The sequence below is a fragment of the Neophocaena asiaeorientalis genome, unplaced genomic scaffold, assembly GCF_003031525.2.
Source record: "Neophocaena asiaeorientalis asiaeorientalis breed wild unplaced genomic scaffold, Neophocaena_asiaeorientalis_V1.1 scaffold264, whole genome shotgun sequence".
NCBI classification, from domain to species: domain Eukaryota; kingdom Metazoa; phylum Chordata; class Mammalia; order Artiodactyla; family Phocoenidae; genus Neophocaena; species Neophocaena asiaeorientalis.
The window spans coordinates 1949876-1972253 of record NW_020185332.1 but is presented as its reverse complement, the minus strand read 5'-3'; the positions used below and the strand labels follow the sequence as shown (position 1 = coordinate 1972253).

The window sequence follows — 22378 nt, the reverse complement described above, 5'->3', positions numbered from 1 at the left end:
TCCTTCTCAAACTCTTCCAAAAAATTGCAGAGGAAGGAACACTCCTAAACTCATTCTATGAGGCCACCATCACGCTAATACCAAAACCAGACAAAGACATCACAAAAAAAGAAAATTACAGATGAATTACAGATTCATCATTATCACTGATGAATATAGATGCAAAAATCCTCAACAAAATACTAGCAAACAGAATCCAACAACACATTAAAATGATCATACACCATAATCAAGTGGGATTTATCCCATGACCATTCTCACCACTATTATTCAACATAGTTTTGGAAGTCCTAGCCACGGCAATCAGAGAAGAAAAAGAAATAAAAGGAATACAAATGGGAAAAGAAGAAGTAAAGCTGTCATTGCAGACGACATGATACTATGCGTAGAGAATCCTAAAGATGCCACCAGAAAACTACTACAGTTGTTGGTGGGAATGTAAATTGATACAGCCACTATGGAGAACAGTATGGAGGTTCCTTAAAAAACTAAAAATAGAATTACCATATGACTCAGCAATCCCAATACTGGGTGTATACCCAGAGAAAACCATAATTCAAAAAGACACATGCAGGGCTTCCCTGTTGGCGCAGTGGTTGAGACTCCACCTGCCGTTTACTAATATGTATAAAATGGATAACTAATAAGAACCTGCTGTATAAAAAAATAAATAATATAAAATTTAAAAAAGATGTAGTGTGTATGTGTGTGTATAAAAAATATTATATATACAATGAATAAACAAGATCCTACTGTATAGCACAGGAAACTATGTTCAGTATCCTGTGATTAAACCATAATGGAAAAGAATATGAAAAAGAATATATACATATTTGTATAACTGAATCACTTTGCCATATAGCAGAAACTAACACAACATTATAAATCAACTGTACATTGAGGGGACTTCCCTCGTGGTGCAGTGGTTAAGAATCCACCTTCCAACGCAGGGGACACAGGTTCGATCCCTGGTCAGGGAACTGAGATCTCACATGCCGCGGAGCAACTAAGCCTGCGTGCCCAACTACTGAGCCCACACGCCCTGGAGCCCATGCACCACAACTAGAGAGAAGTGTGCGCACGACAACAAAAGATCCCACGTGCTGCAACTAAGACCCAATGCAGACAAAAAAAACCCAAAAAACAAAAAACTACACTCCAATAAAAATTTTTAAAAAAATCAATTATATGTTGAGGAAAAAAGATTTTTTTAAACAAATTCTTTCCCAATATAGGAAGCTGGTTTAAAGGAATAATATTAATGTGGATATAAATACTTCTGTCAATGATGATTATATATTTTCTTGTATGGCTACTTGCCTCCATTTTTTAAAAAAAGTAAAAAGTGATCAACTAGGCAAGAAATTTAATGAAAATAGAGCCCCTTTTTTTGATGAAGACAGATCTTTAAAAACGATCTGAGCCCAAAGGAGGAGTTGTTCAAAAGAAAAATTGTCCCAAATCTGGTCGAGGACAGAATCTTTTTATTTTTGAATGATTTAATTCATAACCTTCTGGAAAGAAATTATGATTCCTGATTAAAATGCTCAGAAATTTTTCTGATACATTTCAGAGGATTAAGACTTATTCTGAAAAACTTAGTCACCCACCCACCCAACTGACATCAGTCAAGAGTCTTAGTGACTTTTTAATTGGACATTGTTTTTGTTTTTGTTTTAAATCTAGTCTCACAATGATTAATCACCCACCAAAAGTGAATTTCTAAACTGGGACTACCAGAAGCTCTTCCCCTTACCACAAGATTGTAAAAAAACTTTAACTGCAGTCCTAACTAAATTGTCTGAAGTGTTCTTGTTAACAGTGGGGTCAATTGTATGCCACTTAGTTCCTCTGAAAGAATGCTTACTTGCTTGTAAAGGTGAGAACAGCAAAATTCAGACAAAGTAACACACGAGGCTTATTGACCAAGTTGTTAGACATTCCTCAAACACATTATTGAGCAAGTCTCTTCAAGACAAAGCTATTCAAAGAGTGATGTGTAGGGGAATGATTAAACTTCAAGTACCTCATATAATTAAAATGAAAGGCTGGACTTTGACTTTATTCTACTCTTGGACTTTGATTTAGTCAGGGACTGAAGAAGATATTTGGTTATCCTATAACCAGGAACAAGGGGTCAAAGATACAGAATTAAGGATTGTAAATAAGGGTCAATGACATAGAACGTTTCTAATGTTATAACTAAGATAAAAGTGATGGGGACTTCCCTGGTGGTGCAGTGGGTGGGAGTCCGCCTGCCGATGCAGGGGACATGGGTTCGTGCCCCAGTCCGGGAGGATCCCACGTGCCGCAGAGCAGCTGGGCCCTGGAGCCATGGCCGCTGAGCCTGCGCGTCCGGACACTGAGCCTGCGCGTCCGGAGACTGTGCTCCGCAACGGGAGAGGCCACAACGGTGAGAGGCCCGCATACCGCAAAAAAAAAAAAATAAAAAAGTGATGGCTACAGACTGTCCTTTCTTGGAGAAAGTACATACTTTGTACCATTGTTTCACACCAGTTTCTGCCCAAACTTCCAATACCTTGCAAATGTTTCTGAAATGCTTCCAGCAAAATCTATGTCTGTTGAAAATGCATCTGATCACTGAGATGATTTTATTTCAGTATAACGATGTCTTCCCTTTGGATACCCATCTTTTTTCTCAACCACCCTACCACAGATGGAGGCATCAAGTCAAGTGCTTAAGCACCAATAATTTTGGACTAAATTGCCACACCTTTTCAGAAAATCTCCTCACTAATTCTACTATATGTTTCCCTCCTCTGGGTTTAATATAAAAATTGGCCCCTAAAGGGCTTCCCTGGTGGCACAGTGGTTGAGAATCTGCCTGCCAATGCAGGGGACGCGGGTTTGAGCCCTGGTCTGGGAGGATCCCACATGCCGCGGAGCAACTGGTCCCGTGAGACACAACTACTGGGCCTGCGTGTCTGGAGCCTGTGCTCCGCAACAAGAGAGGCTGCGACAGTGAGAGGCCCGCGCACCGCTATGAAGAGTGGCCCGCGCTTGCCACAACTGGAGAGAGCCCTCGCGCAGAAATGAAGACCCAACACAGCCATAAATAAATTAATTAATTAATTTTTTAAAAATTGGCCCCTAGAAGAGACATTGGTTCCAAATGTACTATAATTTAATCCCTCCCCTGTTCTTGGATATTAAGATTCTTTTTAACCTCCTTAAACAATGTTCCAGTGAACATCCTTGTACATGTATCTCTGCTGGGTTATCCTGTGTGTTATCATTTTCTTATATCACCACTTTTGGATTTCATTTCATTTTCTATGAAGTTTACTGAGAAGAGAATGTGCTGCTTTGGGGAACTTGGCAGAATTATTGTTCAAACTGAATGATTAAATTGGCTTCTGAGTGTAAGTGATGTTTGTGAGAATGAAGGAAAGAACAAACAGGAAGCCAAGGGCTTGTCCACCCACTTAGCATCAACTGACAGTGAATGACCCACCCCAAGGAACAGAACAGCCTGACCTGGAAATATAGAGCAGTCTCCAGCACCTCGAAGTCTTTGCTGGCTGTCAGCTTTAGCAAACATCACATCTTCGATGTGGGGAGGCAGGAGGTTGAGGAGCGGGAGGATGCTTACCCTTAGGTCCCTGGAGCTTAGGGTAGGATCCTACCTGGCACTTTAACCCTGGGATCAGAGTAAAGTGCCCTGAACTGAGAAGTCAAGGCCCTGGACAGCTCAATGCGTGTTTCCCTACCTTGTCTTAGGAAAAGGGTTCCTCCCTTCATATTGGGTTTTACCTATTATTTATTTAGCAGAAAAGCTAACTGGTTAACCCCAGGTGAAAAACCTCCTGAGTTTAAAGGGCCTGGATTTTGTCATTACACAATTGACCCCTCGTGGTAATAATTTCTTAGATACGTTTCCTTTTTACTCCTCTTTGAAGCTTATATGGTTTGATAAGAAAAGGAGGTTCAAGGTCCAAGGCCCTATGGCTGGTCATAGCAAAGGTGAACTAGACTAGAATTTAGTTCTTCTGATACTATGGCATTCACTAATTCAGCAGTCACTAAGCATAAATAATGTATGTATTAGTTACAGCACAGACTAAGTTTCTGTAACAAAGAGATCTCAAACACAGTGCCTCAAATCATACCAAAGTTTAGCTCTCTCACACATAACACTCCGGAGGTGGACAGCTCCAGGGCAGGTAGGCTGCTGTGCTCCATGAGGTCATCCAGGGAACCAGGCCCTTCTAACTTGTTGTCTGGGTCCGCAGAATTTTCCTGTAAAGGGCCACATAGTAAGTATTTTAGGCTTTGCAGACAATACAATCATTGCTACAACTGCCCATTTCTTCTAATGTAATGCAAAAGCAGCCATAAACATTACATAAGCAAATGAGCACCACCATGTTCCAATAAAACTGTATTTACAAAAACAGGCTGCAGGTTAGATTTGGCCCATACGTTGTAATTTAATGACTCTTGCCTTTAGATGTTCTTTCCACCATCATACTCATGTTCCAGACAGAGGAAAGAAGGGATGGGTTGAAATTTCTCTTATAAAAATAGGATCCATAGATAAAAATAGTGTGGCATAGTCACACAATGGAATATTCTGAAAACAAGAATGAATGAGCCACAACTACACACAACATGGGTGAATACCACAATATACGGCTGAGCAAAGAAACCAGACACAAACGATTACATATCGATTGATTCCATTTACAGAAAATATAAAAACAGGCAAACTAACCTATGGTATTAAAAGTCAGGATAGTGGTTGTCTTTGTCGGGGGTAGTAACCAGAAGTGGACACGAGAAGACTTCTGTGTTCTCGCAATGTTCTATTTCTTGATCTAGAGGGTGTATGTTCCCACACATGGGTGTGTTCACATGTAAAAATCCACTAAACCAGATCTTAATATGTTTACTTTTCTGCATGTAGGTTACACTTCAATTTAAAAGTTTACATATTGCAAAAAAAAAAAAAAGGAGAGAGAGGGTAATTCAAAAGTAGTATACTACTCTCATCTCTTGTCTAAAACTTAGTCAAAGGACCACCAAAAACTGCAAGCGATCTGGGAAATACAGTCTCTAGCTGGGTGGCCATATGACGCTCAAATTCAGAGGGTTCTTTTATAAAAAGGAGGAAGGGAAGAATGTATTCTAGGGGACAATTAGCAGGCTCTGTTACAGTCTGCGTAGCCATCACTGGTCCATGACGGTTATCAAATCCTGCTGGGCATGACCTGTGGCAATCCCCTGACAATAAAGTTTCCTGGTTAGCCCACTGGCTGCCCCGCTACTGTTCTATGGGAATGCCGTCCTTCTCTGTAGTTCTCCACGTTGTCTGAATTTACTCTCTGGCAGGTTATTTGTCCATTATACTTGATAGCCACATCTTTTTGTCCTTCTTCCCTTTTTCCTTTTTATCTGCTTGGAACTTGGACATCATGGCAGGGGCTGCATTAGCCTTCTTGGGACCATGAGGGAATTCTCATAAATCATCACTGATTTCTTTGAGCTTTTGACATCAGTAACTGTCTACTTCTGAACTTCTTTAAAAAAAAAAAAAAAATTTTTATTTATTTATTTATTTAACCTGCACCAGGTCTTAGTTGTGGCATGCGCGATCTTCGTTGAGGCCTGTGGGATCTTTTTTTTTTTTTAGTTGCAGTACGCAGGCTTCTTAGTTGTGGCATGTGAACTCTTAGTTTTGCCATGCATGTGGGATATAGTTCCCTGACAAGGGATCGTACCTGGGCCCCCTGCACTGGGAGTGTGGAGTCTTACCCACTGGGCCAGCAGGGAAGTCCCTACCTCTGAAATTCTTATATGAAAAAATAAACCCTATGTATTTTAACCATTGAAATTGGGTCTTTGTTACCCAGAACCAATCACAAGTCTTAACTGATATGGAAGGTTTCCTTGACAGGATGATATTTAAAATGAGATTAGAAGGATTATGAGGTGGTAGATTTAGAATAGTAGGGGAAAGTCCAAAGCTCTTTCTACTCCATTCCACTACTAATTGCCCAGGGAGGGAGACAAGGAACTTGAGAGGTCAAGAAAGGAGAGTCCAAGGTAGGATTGATTTGTCCAGAAGTGATATTTGAAGCTATGAGGAAGGGAGGGGTTGGTAATGTTCTCTCATCTCTGTGTTTCCTTCATGGCCCTTATCACACAGCAATCAACTACGTGATCCCTGGTGTGACCACCTTTGTGACTCCCATGAGACTGCAGTCTCCATGAAGTCAGGGACAATGACTGTGATTGTTCATCAGTAGCATAATCCTGGCACAGAGCAGACACGGAGTAAAAGTTATTGGATGAGCTATAGCAGAGAGAACTAAAGTAAGAGGAGGAAGAAAAGAGAAACAGGTAGAAGAGTGGAAAACCTTGGATGGGGCAGGCGCCTCTTGAAGGGGACACAATCCCCCTTAAGAGCCCAGTGACACTCCCCCAGGGCAGACTGGGAGGATTGTAGTCAAGGGGTCACTTTAGGGACCCACACTGGCATGGCTATCCAGCTCACAGCCTTTCTCTCTTGGCTACTCGATGGGTATGAGATTTGAGCTAGCATCCATAGTACTTCACGCTTGGCCATAACAACTGATCCAACGTGGGTATGTGACCCAGGCCAGCACAATTAGGGTCCTGTCCCAGGAACTGCCAAACTGGAGTTGAGAAGAGGGACTCCTTCCTCCTCTAGCTATAAGGGTGTGAGCCTGGATTTCCTGCGGTCTGGTCCAGCTACCAGGAGATGGCCAGCCTGTGGGAATGAGCCTGATACCCAGAGAGAAGCAGGAAGACACCTAGAGAGAAAGAGCGAAGGACCTTCAGACTCCTGGTTCCAGCCATCCGTAAGGACAGCTCCACTCTGCGCTTCCCAGTTATATGAGCCAATGAATTCCTTTCGAATTCCTTTTGTGCTTGAGAGAGTTAGCGTTCCTTTCTTCCGAAATCTATCAGCTGCCTTTCTCTCCAAAATGTACCCTGAATCTGACCACTTCTCCCCATCTTTGCTGTCATTATCCTGGTCCAAACCACCACTGTCTCTTGCCTGGATGAATGTAAGAGCCTCCCAATGTCTCCCATCTCCTCTCTCGCTCCCTTACAAACCATTCCCCACCCAGCAGGCCAAGTGATCTTGGATAAATGTCAGTCAGATCATGTCAGCTCCAGTGGCTTCTCTCTACATCCATACTCCTTATTCTGTTTTACTGCACGTTCTGTTTCTGTCTAGCCTCCAACTTTATCCCATGCCACCTCCCCATATCACTGTGCTTCAACTACGTTGCCCTTTTTTTTTTGTTTCTCAAACTAATTAAGCTCATTATTTCTTCAGTGCCTTTTCACTTGCCGCCCCAGGTCTTTGCATAGTTAATTCTTTGTCATTCAGTTTTAGTAAAGTAATATAGTAATCACAGCCCCCCCATCTATTTCTGCATCATTTCGTTGTTTAAATTATTCACAGAAATTGTCACTAGCTGAAATTATCTTATTTATGTTTTACTTACTTTTTTGTTGCCTGTCTGTCCCCTAGAGTATGAGCTTCAGGAGACCAGGGTCCTTGCCTGTCTTGTTTACCTTGTGTCCACACAGTTGGTGTTCAAGTAATATTTATTGAATGAATGAGTTGCGAAACGATGAGAAGCTGGAGTCCATTCTGGCCCTAGGTTCCCTGTTGCATCTCCTTTTCTCTGTCGTTGACACCGTTGACCAATATTAACTCGTAGAGGAGCTTTCACCTGTCATGTGACTTCATTCAACCTGCTTCCTCATTTGGGAAATGGGAACCCTACTCCTTACTGAGCCAACTCCAAGGGATGCTGGAGATGCAAGGAGCCTGGGGGGTGGGGGTAGAAAAGCCCACTGATGATCAGAATTGAATACATGTGGCCTGGTTGGGGGAGCACCTCACTCCTGCTTCCCCACCAAACCCTTCCCACTCAACTCTGTTCAACCTGGCCCGCTTCCTCCTCTCTGGGTCACTCACACAGCCTCATGTGCCTTGCCTTCCCCACCCCTGAGCCTCCAAAGGTCTTATTTTATAGCTTCTTGTGAGGAATTCACAGGAGGCCATGACCCTCACTGGGAGAAAGCAGAGGCTGTAAAAGGCCAGGCTTGGCTCCCTGCTCCGTGGTTAAACATTGATAATACCAGGAAATAGAGGCCTGGAGTGGGCACACCACACAGCCCCCTGCAATGACGGGACCTTCAGATGGAGGGTCCTCCCCAGCCCATTCCCCTGGGCTGGCAAGAGGGTCTGGATGTTTTCTTTTTACTTGAGGCCAACAGACAAGAAGGAGAGCACTGGGCTCCTGGTTCTTGCTGATTGTGAAAGTCAGGTGGAGCCTGTTTGCCATCTGAGACCTCTCATTGAAGAGGTCAGTCACCCCCAAGTGACAGAGAAGTCTCCGGGCGTGTGCTAAATGCAGAGCTACCAGATGGGCCTGGCTGCCCCAGGCTCTGCAGCGCTGCCCACTAGGTGACAGCTGTGCGAAAGCTCAGGTGCAAAGACCATCGGTATTGCCCAGAAAGGAGGAAGAGGAACAGAGAAATCAGTGCTGCTTGCAACAGCAGATCAGACAAGTCCTCGGAACCCAGGACCCAGGGTGAGTGTCTTCAACCTTCCATGGGGATGGGTGGCCCAGGTTCTTTGGCAGGAATCACTGTCCAATGACAGATGGTTAAGCCCTGTTTAAAATGCAGGAATCTCCTGGAGGGGCCTAAGGAGACATGACAACTAAATGCAATACGATATCCGGGATGGGAACCTGGAGCAGCAAAAAGACATTCATGGAAAAATGAAATCAAATAAATCATGAAGTTTAGTTAATAATTTTTAAAAAGCAGAGATATTAATACCATGCTCACTCTAGAAGAAAACTGGATAAGTGCTCTGAGAGAACTGTGTCCTTTGTTTCTGTGGCATCTAACACAGTCAGGGAGGGCTGACTTGTATCCATCTTATCATTTTGTTTGTCTCATTTGTTGGTATATTTTTATTATAACAATATTATACATGTTTAAAACACACATTCCACTGTGGACATCAGCCCACATGCAAATGTGTACGCTTATCTGATTGGTTCCAGTATCGCACTATCTTGATTACTGTAGTTTTAAAGTGAGTTTTGAAGTTGGGAAGCATCAGTCCTCTGACTTTGTTCTTCTCCTTCAAGATTGTGTGGACTATTCTGGGTCTTTTACCTCTCCATATAAACTTTAAATCCAGTTTGTCAATATCCATAAAATAACTTGCTGGGATTTTGACTGGGGTTGCAGTGTATCTATAGATCAAATTGGTAAGAACCGACATCTTGATTAGTTCCACTAATTAAACATCCAAAATTGGAATTGTCTCAAAAGGTATACATACAATATATACATACTTTTTTTATTGAGGTATAGTTTATTTACAATATTATATGTTTCAGGTGTATAACATAGTGATTCATAATTTTTTAGTGTTATACTCCATTTATAGTTATTATAAACTATTCCCTGTACTGTGCAGTATATCCTTGTAGCTTATTTATTTTACACATAGTACTTTGTACCTCTTAATCCCCTACCCCGATATATTGCCCCTCCCCCTTCCCTCTTCCCACTGGTAACCACTAGTTTGTTCTCTATATCTTTGAGTCTGTTTCTTTTTTGTTATATTCACTATTTCTTTTCTGTTTTATTTTTTAGATTCCACATATAAGTGATATCATACAGTATTTGTCTTTCTTATGACTTATTTCACTGATTTGTCTTTCTTGTGACTTATTTCACTTAGCATAATACCCTTCAAGTCCATCCATGTTGCTGCAAATGGCAAAATTTCATTTTTTATAGCTGAGTAGTATTCCATTATATATATATATATATATATATATATATACCATATCTTCTTTATCCATTCATCAGTTGATGGACACTTAGGTTGCTTCCATATCTTGGCTATTGTAAATAATGCTGCTGTGAATATTGGGTTGCATCTATCTTTTCTTTTTGAAAAATAAATAAATAAATTTATTTATTTATTAAATTATGGCTGCGTTGGGTCTTCGTTGCTGCGCTCGGGCTTTCTCTAGTTGCGGCGAGTGGGGGCTGCTCTTCGTTGCGGTGCACGGGCTTCTCATTGCGGTGGCTTCTCTTGTTGCGGAGCATGGGCTTTAAGTGCGCGGGCTTCAGTAGTTGTGGCACGTGGGCTCAGTAGTTGTGGCTTGCAGGCTCTAGAGTGCAGTAGTTGTGGCACGTGGGCTTAGTTGCTCCGTGGCACGTGGGATCTTCCCCGACCAGGGCTCGAACCCGTGTCGTCTGCATTGGTAGGCGGATTCTTAACCACTGCGTCACCAGGGAAGTCCCTGCATCTATCTTTTCGAATTTGTGTTTTCGTTTTCTTTGGATAGTATATACATACGTTTAAAATACATACAAATACACAAAATATATATTTAGAATATACATACAAAATACATACATTTAAAAAATGTAATTACATGTATTGCTTTCACGAAGGTAGTATGCGCTCACAAGAAATGTATACAATACAGAAGTGTTCAAAGTGGATGTCCCATGGGTCTAGGCCCCATTCCACTTTCCCAAAGGGAGTTGGTGTTTGGTGTCTTGACCTCCATGCTCTTTTCTCTGTGGGTATTCAGGGGGGCTCTGCATATGCAACAGGGGCCTGTGGCCAATGTTACTAATTGATCCAGGTACTCCTGCATCTGAGACTGGACAGAAACTCACAGCCCTTCTTAGCAAGTGCTCTGGACAGTTGGGGCTGGAACACAAGATCACATCAATTCGCCACTCCTGTAACTTTGTCTTTCCATTATTCAGTATATATATTATATCCTTCAAATGAGTAAGTAGGTAGTAGGCATCTGAGTCCCTGAAAGTCTAAAAAAAAGTCTTTCTTTCCCCCTGACTTCCATCTCTATCTTGACACATGAATGATCATTCATATAGGAAAAACACAGCTCAATATTATATTTGTGTCAAAATATTTTCCCTCAAAAAGTCTGTAGATGTTTCTTCAGTTTTCTCAGAGCTGGAGAGTTGGAGAAAACTCTTGATGGCAATGTTTTTATTAGTACCTTGTTCTTCTGTTTGGCTGTTTGCCATCCATTTGTTTTCGGATGTTCCTGGCTGAGCCTCCAAAGGCTATTTTGGAGTGGAAGGCAGTGTCAGAGCGGGGGGACTTGAGATGGCCTCTGGCCTCTCTTGTTCTCTCTTTGCCTCATTGTCTTTTTAGCCCTATGACATGATTTCATGATTGGTCTGTTCAGAACCCTTCTCCTGTTTTATTTCTTTACTTGGATCTCCATTTCTGTTACCTTTTTCTTCTCCCCACCCCCAGTGATAATTATTCTAATGTGTTGAATGTGTCTTTTTAAAAACGTGTTTTTGTAAAATGTGTGTTGTTGTTTTGTGTGCATGTGTGAATTTTCATAAACGGTGTGGCATGCCCCCTTATGATCCTCAGGGATACTTTCTTTGAGATATAAATACACTCAGGAGTAGAACTGCTGGGTCATGTGTACACTTACTTTGACTAATTTGCTCCCTAGATGGCTGCCCCAGTCTTCACGCCCAGGCAGTGCCTAAGGCTATAGCCCCAGAGCCCCGCCAACACACGGCATTATCTACCTTCCAAATTATGCCAATCTAACAGATGTCAAGTGGTGTTTCATTTTGTTTTTTCATTCTTGTTATTGCCAAAGAGTTTATTTTCATATTCTTGCTAGCCTTTTGGGTTTCCTATTCTGTAAACTGCCTGTTTATATCCTTTACACATTTATTAGGATTCTAGTCTTTTTCGTCTTAATTTGTGAGAATTCTTTGTATATTCTAGATATCAGTTTCTTCTTGGAGAATGGGAGTCCCCTGCAAGAGTCCCACAGCCCATCAGTGGCTCAGTCCTCCTCACTCCCAGGTCTTCCCCACACATGATGAGTTTTCATAAAGATCTGAGTGACTCCCACTTCTACCGTCTCTGCTTCTCCAGGCCCCACCTGTTCCGGGAGTTCCAGCTGTTTTGGTCCTGAGGAGAGCTGGGTTTGGGCAGGGAGGGGAGAGTAAACTGGGGTGGGATACCCAGTCATGCTCTCTGCTTTGTCTCCAGCAGGCTTTGGGGCTTTGCAAAGAGCCAGAACCTAGGAGGCCAGGAGAGCACTTGGGGGCGAAGGGGCCTAAGGAATTTGTTGTCAGAAACATATCCCAACCAGGAGCAGTGGCATGGGCTACAATGAGGAGCTTACTGGAGCCCCACCTGGCACCGAGGTGCCTCAGGAGCTGCTGGAAGAAATGCTTTGGTTTTTTCGTGTAGAAGATGGTAAGTGGTGGACACAACACAAAGAGAGGAATCTGGTTGAAGCCCCCTTCATGGTCCCCTCCTCTGCAGCAGACTGCACGTTTCCTCTAAGCCAGGGACTGAGGCTGAGGGGTCTCACTACCCAGAGGGGTCTGGCTAAATCTCACCCTCCCCTTCTCAGGGCTGGCCACTCATTTACTCATCCATCCTGTCATTCACAAATATTTATTAAGTTCCTTCTGGGCACCAGGCGCCGTTCTCAGCACCGGGGTTACAGAAGGGAAAAAAACAAAAATCTCCGCCCTCATGGAGCATACCTGCTAGTGAAAGAGACAGAAAATCAACAAATGACTAAGACGCACGGTGTGCTGGCGATGCATAATACGGAGAAAAATTATGCGGAGAAAGGGAATAGCAGGTGTGCTGCAGAGAACATAATGTGGTCAAGGAAGGCCTCCCTAAGAAGGTGGTGTTTGAGTAAAGCTTGCAGGAGGTGAAGGAATTAGCCATGCAGATGATGTGGGGGAAGAACATTCCTGGTAGAGGGAACAGCAAACACAAAAGCTCTGAAGCTAGATCCTGCCTCACTTGGGTACAGTGTGGACCAATCTTGATTATCCAAATTCAGATTAGCCACTTCACACGTTGTCTGTGGGCAATGTGTTGAATCCAATTTAACTGCCACCCCTTCTTTCTTTCCTCCCTCCCTCCTTCCCTCCCTCCCTCCCTTCCTTCCTTTTCCCCTTGTACTGCACTTGGCTAGCTCCTAGCAAAACTCTGAAGACTGTGAAGTTTATCTTCACCTACACTCCTCCTTTGCCCACTATTACTACCCAGCTGCCGTGCTGTCTCCCCCAGGTAGATGAGAGCTTCTTCAGAACAGAGATCTTATCTCCCTCTCCCTGCCCAACACTGGAATGGGAGTTCCCGCAGGGCAGGGGGCTCATTTTCAGCTTAGAGTCTCTCTACAATACCTGGCCCACAGCACAGGAAGGTTGATGCTGTGAGCTGGTCTGTTAGGGGCCTGAAGGGCACCCAGCCTCTCCTCAAGGCTCTGTCCTGTGTGTCCCTCCCCAGCAACTCTTTGGAATAGTTCCATGTTTGCCCTGGTGGCCGTGGTGGTCGTGATAAGCATTGTCTTCTTGGGAAGGAGCACCCAGGCAAACAGGTGAGGAGCTGGTCTGGGGGTGGTCTCTGGAGGGGGTGGGCCCTGCCCTCCCAAAGGAAACCTAGAGAGGGGTCATCTAGGAGCCTTGGCTGTCCACCCTTTGGGACAGCAAAATGCATCCTTTAGGGTCCTTTGAGAACCCAAAGCTGCTGAAAAACTGGCAACTGTCCCTGATGACCACTCCTTGGCCCTGGCCAGCAAACAGGGCACGGGCTGGTGGTGTATCTCAGAAGTCAGGATCTCTGGCTCTGGAGTCACACAAGCTGGGTTCAAATTCCAGTTCTGCCACTCAGTAGCTGGGCAAGACGCTCAGTATCTCCAAGCCAGCTTCTTCTTCTATAAATGGCAGTAATAACGGATCCCCTCCTCCTAGGATTGTGGCGAGTACACAGTGGGGGCTTTTGAAGAGTTAGGGCTGTTCTTAAAGGGGAAAGCCTTGTGCTGCCCCAAGGCCAAAGGCAGGGCACGGAAAGAGACCTAAGGTCAGTCGGTGTTCCTGGGGTAATTTTGACATCTTTATAACAACAGTACTCCTTAACCCGGCATACACAACCAAATCACCTGAGGAGGAACATTAAAAACACAGAAATCTGTACCTCGCCTTGGAGATTCTGACACAAAGGGTGGGACCTGGGCATTGGCATTTTGTTAAACTCTCTGGATGATTCCAGGGCTAACTTCTGAGAGCTCCTTGAAGGCAGGGACCACATTTCACTCAATTTTGTTTCCCCAAGCAACTGGCACAAAGTCTGGCTCTAGAATTTATTCAATAAATGCTTGGTTCACTCATTCCCATTCATTCAATAATTACTATAGCCCTAGTAACTGGCAGGAACTTTGAAACAATAATAATGAGAATCTCTCCCTCAGATCTGTATCATGTTTTACAATTTTAAAGGCACCTTCACATTCTCTCACTTGATCAAGACAGCCCTGTAAGGTGGGGTTGGCACAAATCACCTATTCCCACTGTACAGAATAAGGTCACTGAGGATCCATGGAAGGGTTGGCCTAACCTCCGCGCTCTTCCTTCTGTGCTATATTTTATGTCATCTATGAATCCTCCTCACAGTTCTGCTGTAAAGCCAGAAAGAAATAACCCAGTGCCCGTGCTCACATTGCTAACTAGTCGTTATGAACTGCTATGGCCCAGTCATCATTCGTTCCACAGAATAAGCTGAGCACCTGCCCTGCGCTAAGCTCCGCACTGAGAGCGGGGGCTGCAGGGCTGGGCAAGATAGATTCAGCCCTGGTCTTATGGAGTTTACAGTTTGGTGGGGAGATAAGTGTAGTTTAGAGTGACAGGTGGCGACTGTGGGACATACAGAGTATTGTGGGAGCACAGAGATGGGATCTGGGGCCTGCGGGGCAAAAAGAGAGAGAGCGAGGGTGGGCTATGGAAGCCTTCCAGACCAAGGGACAGCACACACCAAGCTCGAGGCGGGAGGAGGAGGGCCCATGAGGCTGCAGTGTGGAGTGTGGGGAGGGCGGGGGGAGAAGGAGGCCAAGAGGCAGCAGAGCCCAGAGTGAACAGGCCCTGGGGGCCATCCTAAGGAGTTCAGGTTCTAGCCCATGGGCATTGGGGAGCCAAAGAGCTCTGCACAGGGACATGAATGGCTTATGTTTTAGCAAGATCAGTCTGGATGCAGGATATAAAAAGACCCAGAGGGTATAGCCTCTAAGAAGGTGACCTTTCCTCTCTCACCCTGTCAGAAAGCATCCCCCTCGACAAGGTCACTTCAGAGACAAGGCAGGTATCCTCAGAAGCAGCAGACACTGAGATACTCCCCTACGGCCCAAGCAGATTGGGCGGTCGGCTCTAACCACAGCCGGGTCCCTCTACTATGGCCAGGAAACCTAGAGGTGGATACTTTGAGTAGAACCACCTCAGAGGGGAGACATTTGGGAAGGTTATTGGATCTTGAATGCCAGGTTAAGGAAGTGGGAGTGGGGAGCGACTGAAGGCGCTTGAGCTGGGGAGTGGTGTGTACGCACAGGGACTTTAGAAGCATGATTTGGCGTGTGTAGGCCAGTTTGGAGAAGTGAGCACCTAGCGGCAGGAAGATTAGTTAGGAATTTCCTGAGGTAGCTTGTCTAGAGATGGGGTGGAGTGAGGGTGGGGATGGGGTGTGGGGTGACAAGGACCTGCACTAAGTAGGACGACAGCCCTGCGATGAGAAAATGTGGTTTGGTGAAAAGAACACGGGACTCAGGGTCAGGAAACTTAAACGCACGTCCCAGGCATGTGCTCCTTTGGCCCTCTGAGCCACATTACATCACCTGTAAGGGGAGCAATAGTAGTTGAGCTCACAGGTGGCGCTGAGGATTTGGTAAGGTGACACACAGACAAGTGTAAGATGTTTCTCTGCCAAAAACCATGGCACCATCTCGGCTTCTCCCGCAACTGTTCCCAGAACTGGGTACTGGATTTCTACCTCAAACTCACTAACCCACCTGGGAGACCCAGTCCTGACCCAAACACTCGGTACCCCAACTCAGGGAACTCACATTCCATAGTGTTTTCTCTCCTCCCAGAAATCAAAAGAGGCTGCCACCAGAAAAACAAACTCCAGAAGTCCTGTACTTGGCCGAGGCCAGAAACAAAGATGACAACAACCTGACCATCCTAAGAGAGACTTTGCTCTCAGAAAAGCCAAAGTTGGCCCAGGTGGAAGTGGACGTAAAAGACAGTGATGTGCCGCCAGTCATTCTTCCGGACCCCTGAGAATCTGAGAGCTAGTTAGGGTGCAGGGCAGTGCCCCCGTGGTGTTAGCAGACAGTGAATGAACTGCAATCAAACTAAAACCCTGTTAGGAAAAAAACGAACAAAACCTTTTTATTAAAATGCTTCTGGATGTGGGCAGTTGGAATTGCATAGTCTGTTCAATTGGCAGTGGTCCACACACAAGCGGCTTGAAACAAAAGTGCAAAATCCAGAGCCAGCCTGTGGGTCAGGAAGCCTGGCCAGGACTCCTCACGTGGCCTTGAGGAGTTCACAGCCTCCCTCTGACCTCAGCTTCTCCGTCTGCAGAAGGTGGCTGAAGCCTGGGCAAGAGCTATTGTTTTCAATCCAAGCTCCTGGAAGGGCTGAGTGAGGAAGGGGCAGGATTCTGGACTCAGAATCCCCTCCCCCTCCCTTCCCCCACCACAGGCCACTCCTCTACCTGCTGGTCTGCTGAGGGTCCGTGAAAGACTTCCTTTGGGCCAGGGGCCCTGTGGTAAAGAGAGCTAGAAAACTAAGAAACTCCCTGCCTCTGAGACCCTTCTCCTGCTAACCGTGGGATCCCAAAGGAGCGTCGCGATCCCGTGTCTGAGCCACCGTGTTGCAGTATAAGCTGTGGTTGCAACCCCAAATAATTTATGCAAAAATTTGCTTTATGAACCAAAAATGCTTTAGGTAGTATCTTACAAAAGTGGACTTTGAACACGCAGACCCATTGCCAAGGGTACTAGGTCCTGCCGCACCAGACTACAAACAGAAAACTGTGTTTCTCCCTACTGGATGTCTGATACAGCCAGTTGTGGGCTCCCTGGAGTCCTGGGTGATTGTCACTGGAGAGAATGACTTTGTTCTGCAGTTTTGATCAGTAAACTTGAGAAGGCACGTCCTGAGGGCCTGCGGACAGAGTCCTTGATTTAAGGTTGTAAAATACGGGGGCCCTGCCTCCTGGTGGAAACACACAGGAGGCTCCCTACACGGGCCTACCCGCGGCCCTTTCCCTCTGCCCTCATTGAGAGGCAAAGGACTGGAAATAGGCCTTCCCGGGACACCTTTGCTTCTCACAGGCTGTCCCGTAGGATTATTGCAACTAGATTTTACTTGGATAAACTGTGAGGTTTGTTGCCTGGGGGTTCTGTGAAGTCAGAAGGCAAGGGGAGCGCCAGGCTCTGGCCCTGCAAAACCTGCAGCTGCCCTGCCCTTCCCGTCCACCAGGAGGTGCTGGGACCTCAGGGCAGGATGCTCTCAGGCCCACACTTATGCAGTGCCTCCTGAAGCTGTCCACCCAGAGCTGTCCACCAGGGGCCACATCAGGCCTGGCTGTAGATGGAGCAGGAAGGGGTGATGGCGCCATGATGGATGCTGCAATTTCCTTCCGCTTCCGGCTGACCCCAGGTCTCTGCGTTGTCACAGTGGCTGTTTCCTTCAGGGTGAGGGATGCGGTGGTTACCATGGAAACCGAGGTCTGGAGGGAATAGGAGAATTTCTGCCTGTCCCTATTGCTCCTACAGTGAACTGGTGTCAGGGACACTGCCTGGTGCTGGAGGAGGGGTCAGCTGTCCACCAGAGGGTGAGGGCTGCTGTTCCATCAGAAGGAAAGCCGGTGGTGAGAAGCCAGCTCCTGCCCTGCAGACTGCCCAGCGCTGAGCCTGGAATCCTAAGCAGGGGCCCTCAGAAGATCTTGAAGCCCTTCAACAGTGTCAGGGTGGGTGCCTTGCGCTTGCTCTGAGCCCGGGATGACTTTACAGTGACCAGCTTGGCCTGGGCCACAGCAGGCATCTCCTTCAGGCTAGCAGTAGAAAGTGTGTTGAAGGCGCAGCTGGCCAGCCCGTGCCGGGCCGTGAGTGGGGCCTGGTAATGCAGGGTCCTCTCCTCGGAGATGAAAAGGGGCCTGGCCAGGGAGTTCTTCTCCATCTCCCGCCGTGCCTCCCGTACTGCCTCGTGGAAGACGTGCTGCACGTGCTCGAAGTCCAGGCAGGCAGAGACCTCGAAAAACAGGCACCCGAACCTGCCCGCCAAGGCCACGCCCTCTGCCTGAGTGACCTGCCTGGCGGGGAAGCAGGGTGAGGCGGGGTCAGGAGTATGCATCCAAGTCAGGCAGGCCCAGGCCTACACCTGGATCCTCACTTACTAGCTCGGTGACCATCTTCATCTCTCTGAGGCTCAGTTTTCTCATCAGTAAAATGGGATAATGAGAGCTGCCTCTCAGGGTTGTTAAGATTAAGAAGACGATTTGTGTCAAGTGCCTAGCACAGTCCCTGCTTAATAAATGGCGGCTGATGTCACCGAAGCCAGAATTTCAGAACGAGGCCGAGGGGAAGGGAGAAGCTAGCCCAAAGTCCCTGGCTAGACCCTGCCTGTGGCCAGAGGAAGATGGGTATTCCCAGCCCCACATCTCCTTGACTCCCTTGGTCAGGAAATGAGCCACCCTCAGCCCTGGCATGTGGGATCAGCTCTGGGGAAAGGCAGTGGTCTGGATGGAAGGATGTGAGACCACAGTGTCCACAGAGGCCTGGTGGGCCGAGGTCCTGACTCAGGACGCCTGTGGTCGGCAGAGGTCTCAGGGCTCGTGGCAGGGAGTTTTGTCTGCTTGCCCAGGAGAGAGGCAGGAGAGAGCAAGGGTGACAGCACGAGAGAGGGAGCAGCACCTATTCCCAGCTTCATCCTGTACCACTTCCCATGATGATGGGATCGAGTATTTGTAACTAGGAAGGTCCTGAAAACCATGGGAATCAGGGTGAGAGAAAAATACTGGCCCTTGGATAGGTCAGATGTCCAGAAGAGGCAGGGGGCAGGCGGGGGGAGGGGTCCCTGAGGGCTCTGGAGGCCAAGGTTTCAATGGCTAAATCTCACCTGCCATTCCTGAGGACAGTGGCACCGCCTGGGAGCTGAGAGGGGACACCAGGGTGGGTATGGTGGGAAAAGGTTTCTGAGCCAAGGTTAATTTGGCAGGAGCAAAGGCTGGAAGTGGGCTAGCTCAACAGACAGAGGGAATGACTGGGACAAAAGGGTCAGAGACAGAGCACCTGATCCATTCCCCAACCAGGGTTGGTGTCCTGACTGCCAGCTCACAGATTCCTGAGGAACTCCTTTTGAAAGAATACTTGGTATTATGTGCCTTTGTGATGAACTTGAATCTGAAACTTTGTCATTGTGGGGCTTGAATAATGAGCTTTCGGAAACAAGAACCCCATACGTGCATGTGTGTGCATGAATGGATGAGCCGGGCATATAACATTATTACCCTTTTCCTTATTTTGGCGTAGCCTAGCGAAAATGTTATCAGTGGTTATCACCGCTCTAACCCACATTTTACCCTTTAGCTGCAAGACACTCATGGGAGACACTGACCAATGCTCAGCTAAAAATTACATTGTCTGTGCCCATCAAATCCTGACCTACCAACCTCGGGACTTGACTAAAGAAGGAAGTGGGGACAAATCTCATGACTCCTTCTTAGGGAAACGATGCTGCTTTGCTCTTTGCCCCCAAACCACTTTTGGACAATCCCACTGGTAAATATTGGGACCAAAACAGTGGCCTAGTTTTTTCCCTCATATTTAAAACTGGTTTATTCACAATCCAGTCTTCTGATCCCTATTCTAGGCTCTGAGGGATCTGTGATTCCTCAAAGACTACCTTTTGGCTTTAAGATCACACAACTTTGCTCATTCCCTGAGATGGAATTTGTCTGGGTCTGAGGGTCTGACCACCTTTGAAGGCTCCTACCGTGAGCACCCTTTATGAGACCACACCCCATTTCCCCACTGTCCATCAGACCCAATCTATATTAAGTGTTCCCTCCTTCCTAACATCAGTCAGTGGGCCTTTGGGGCCTGGGGAAGCAGGAGTGACCAGCCCTGAGAAGGAAGGGACGGGAGGAAGGCTGGTGGGGGGTGCCCTACCTCGCAGGTGGACTGGCCACACAGGACGGATGTGCTGGAGAGGGCCAGTGGGGTCACTCATCAGGTGGAGGCATCACAGTCTCAAACGCCTCAGGGGCCAGGCGGGCAACTTGGATGTGTGGGGAGGGTGGAGGTAACCACGGGGAGTGTGAGGCCTGTGTTCAGCTGGAGGGGGGCATGCCCCGCCTCAAAGCATTCCAATTCCGGCTCTTTTAAAACACTGTGCCAGCCAAGCAAAATACGGCTGCAGCACTCAGTGGTCATCTGTCCTCTGGCCCAGTCTGTGGTCTCCGATTCAACTCCAACTCTTTCTAAGAGAACCTGCCCTCAGCACAGCCAACTGTGGGAATGAGCCTGGGGACCACGCTTGCGTGAGGCGAAAGCTGGTTGGACCAGGGCAGACACCTGACCCAGGTGGCCAATTAGAGCCTCTCTCCCCAGAATTGGAATTGGGCACTGGATGACCAGCCAGCTGTGGGGAGTGGAAACAGAAGGTCATATAGTCTCAGGAAAGAAAGGGTGAGGCTGAGAGAGACCTCAGAGCCTCAGGAGGATGGGAGGAGTGGCCTCTCTTCTGACTTGCAGGGTCCAGCCCCTGTGCAGCCCAGATGCTCTTCCCTTCCTGCCCTTGGCTGCCTGGAAGCCCTGCCCATTGTATCCTTACAACACACCCCCTTCTATCTACATCCAAGGGGATTACTCTTCTTAGCAGCCAAATAATCCCTGAAGATGACACCGCTTTTACGAGAAAGGAGAAGGAGAGCTCGAGGATGTGGGACAAAGTGCCGCACTCACCTGTACTGGGCCATGTCCAGCTTGTTGCCCAGCAGCAGAGCAGGGTAGCTGCGCTGTGTCTCCTTCTCATGCAGAGCGAGCAGCTCCAGGTAGCTGCTGCTGCCCTCGAAGCTCTGGCGGCTGTCGACGCTGTACACCACCAGGAAGGCGTGGGCCCAGTTCAGGTAGCGCTCACAGTTCCTGGGGGTGTCCTGGGGCAAAGGAGGACAGCCTCTGTCAGGGGCAGAGGAGGCCAGGGTAAAGGCCTTCACCTGAGCTGTCTCATCCCACTTCCCCGCCCCATGCATCTCTGTATATTGTTCCCCAGCAGGGCCCTTTTCAAAGGGGCACTTGAGTGTGGATTTGGCTTGTTGTGAAAGGAGACGTTGTTTCTGAGCCTCACTCCCACCACCCAGCCACAGACTTGGAGACCTTGGCCTCTGGGGCACAGAGCCAAGACTTTGGCATGGCCCCTACAGAGACCTGGCTGTGCCTGGGCACTGCTGGTTTTGGGTCAGGTTCATGGTGCCCCTTTGGCTTCTGAGAACTGGCAGCCAGCCTTGGCAGGGGGTGGTGAGGACACAGGGAGATGTACGTACTGGGCGGCGGGGCAGGGTTGGGCCAGGGGAGCCTCTGTGTAAACATGTGTGTGCACCTGTCTCCATGTGTACACAGGCATCAAGCCCCAGAGCACAGAATCTCAGCGCTGACACCAACAATCATCAGGTCTCCCCAGGCCCCTTCCTATCCCTTCTCATTTGGCACATCAATAGATTCAGGCCCAGAGAGGTCAGCACCTCCATCAGGGACGCATAGCAAATTGGAGCTTAAAAGGTTTACAGATTCCCATCTGAGGTCCACACTCTGGAAGCAGGACTTCCCAAGAGGCTGCACTGACTCTCAGCTCTTCATGGGTCATGGGGGTAATGTTACCAGGTCTGCAGTGTCCATGACCCTCAGGTGGACAGGCTGGTGGTCCACGGTCTCCTCAGAGCTGTAGGTGTCCTCTGCAACACAGACAGTCAGCCCAGTCAGAGGCAGGGCATGCCACTCGATGGTAGGCTGGGTCTGAGTCCCAGCTTCCCTTTGCTGGATCCCTGTGCACCCCTGGGGGACTTGCTCTGGGGCTGGCTGAGCCAGGACCACTGGAAAGACCCTGGCTCTCACCCACATGGAGGACACGGGCAGACCCTCCCACCAAGGAGATGCTGCTCCACCTGTCATGGCCCAGAGCACCCGCGGGCACTCATAGAACATGCCACAGGGTATGGGATTGTGTTCTGGGTCCACCCACCACACCTGTAGGATGGAGTGTGTGTGGCTCACGGGCCCAGTGAGCAGCAGAGGCCTCAGGAGCTGCACTGCCAGCCCCTCCCACCTGAACCCCAAGCTTCTCCACCCCCTTCTCTCCAACCACAGTACCTGGCCCACAGGAAGACCCCAAGGACAATCAGGACAACCCTCTGGCCCCCGGTGGGGAAGGGACAAGAAAGGAGAAGCACACAAAATAATTAAGG

The 22378-nt window shown here is 47.5% G+C and overlaps 3 protein-coding genes across 5 annotated transcripts in view; 1 reads left to right on the top strand and 2 right to left on the bottom strand.

Moving 5' to 3' along the window:
* Window positions 1–8594, bottom strand: part of MTFMT (mitochondrial methionyl-tRNA formyltransferase) — a 36360-nt gene extending 27766 nt beyond the window's left edge. The window contains exons 1-2 of one of the 2 annotated variants that reach the window (XM_024735232.1): window positions 7503–8594; window positions 4150–4260 (exon numbers count right to left, since the gene is read on the bottom strand). In XM_024735232.1, coding sequence (XP_024591000.1) covers window positions 4150–4211 — 62 coding nt within the window. In that variant the 5' untranslated portion in view covers window positions 4212–4260; window positions 7503–8594. Of the gene's footprint in view, window positions 1–4130; window positions 4261–7502 lie in introns of those variants that run through there. The other variant, XM_024735233.1, reaches the window with a different exon arrangement.
* Window positions 8595–10354: 1760 nt separating this feature from the next.
* SLC51B (SLC51 subunit beta) lies at window positions 10355–16221 on the top strand. Its single transcript, XM_024735239.1, has 3 exons — window positions 10355–12316; window positions 13373–13463; window positions 15999–16221. The coding sequence occupies exons 1-3, from the start codon at window positions 12220–12222 to the stop codon at window positions 16186–16188; spliced, it is 378 nt and encodes a 125-aa protein (XP_024591007.1). The 5' UTR covers window positions 10355–12219; the 3' UTR covers window positions 16189–16221.
* Window positions 16222–16277: 56 nt separating this feature from the next.
* The window catches only part of RASL12 (RAS like family 12), a 13884-nt gene continuing 7783 nt past the window's right edge, over window positions 16278–22378 (bottom strand). The window contains exons 3-5 of one of the 2 annotated variants that reach the window (XM_024735238.1): window positions 21795–21868; window positions 20883–21073; window positions 16278–18225 (exon numbers count right to left, since the gene is read on the bottom strand). In XM_024735238.1, the coding sequence (XP_024591006.1) occupies window positions 17967–18225; window positions 20883–21073; window positions 21795–21868 (524 nt within the window). In that variant the 3' untranslated portion in view covers window positions 16278–17966. Of the gene's footprint in view, window positions 18230–20882; window positions 21074–21794; window positions 21869–22378 lie in introns of both variants that reach the window. The other variant, XM_024735237.1, reaches the window with a different exon arrangement.

Bases quoted from the DNA above. Each gene is read 5' to 3' on its own strand.
- SLC51B (XM_024735239.1), top strand. From the start codon at position 12,220: ATGGGCTACAATGAGGAGCTTACTGGAGCCCCACCTGGCACCGAGGTG. The intron at 12,317-13,372 runs GTAAGTGGTGGA...GTCCCTCCCCAG, and splicing joins GTTTTTTCGTGTAGAAGATG to CAACTCTTTGGAATAGTTCC. The intron at 13,464-15,998 runs GTGAGGAGCTGG...CTCTCCTCCCAG, and splicing joins AGGAGCACCCAGGCAAACAG to AAATCAAAAGAGGCTGCCAC.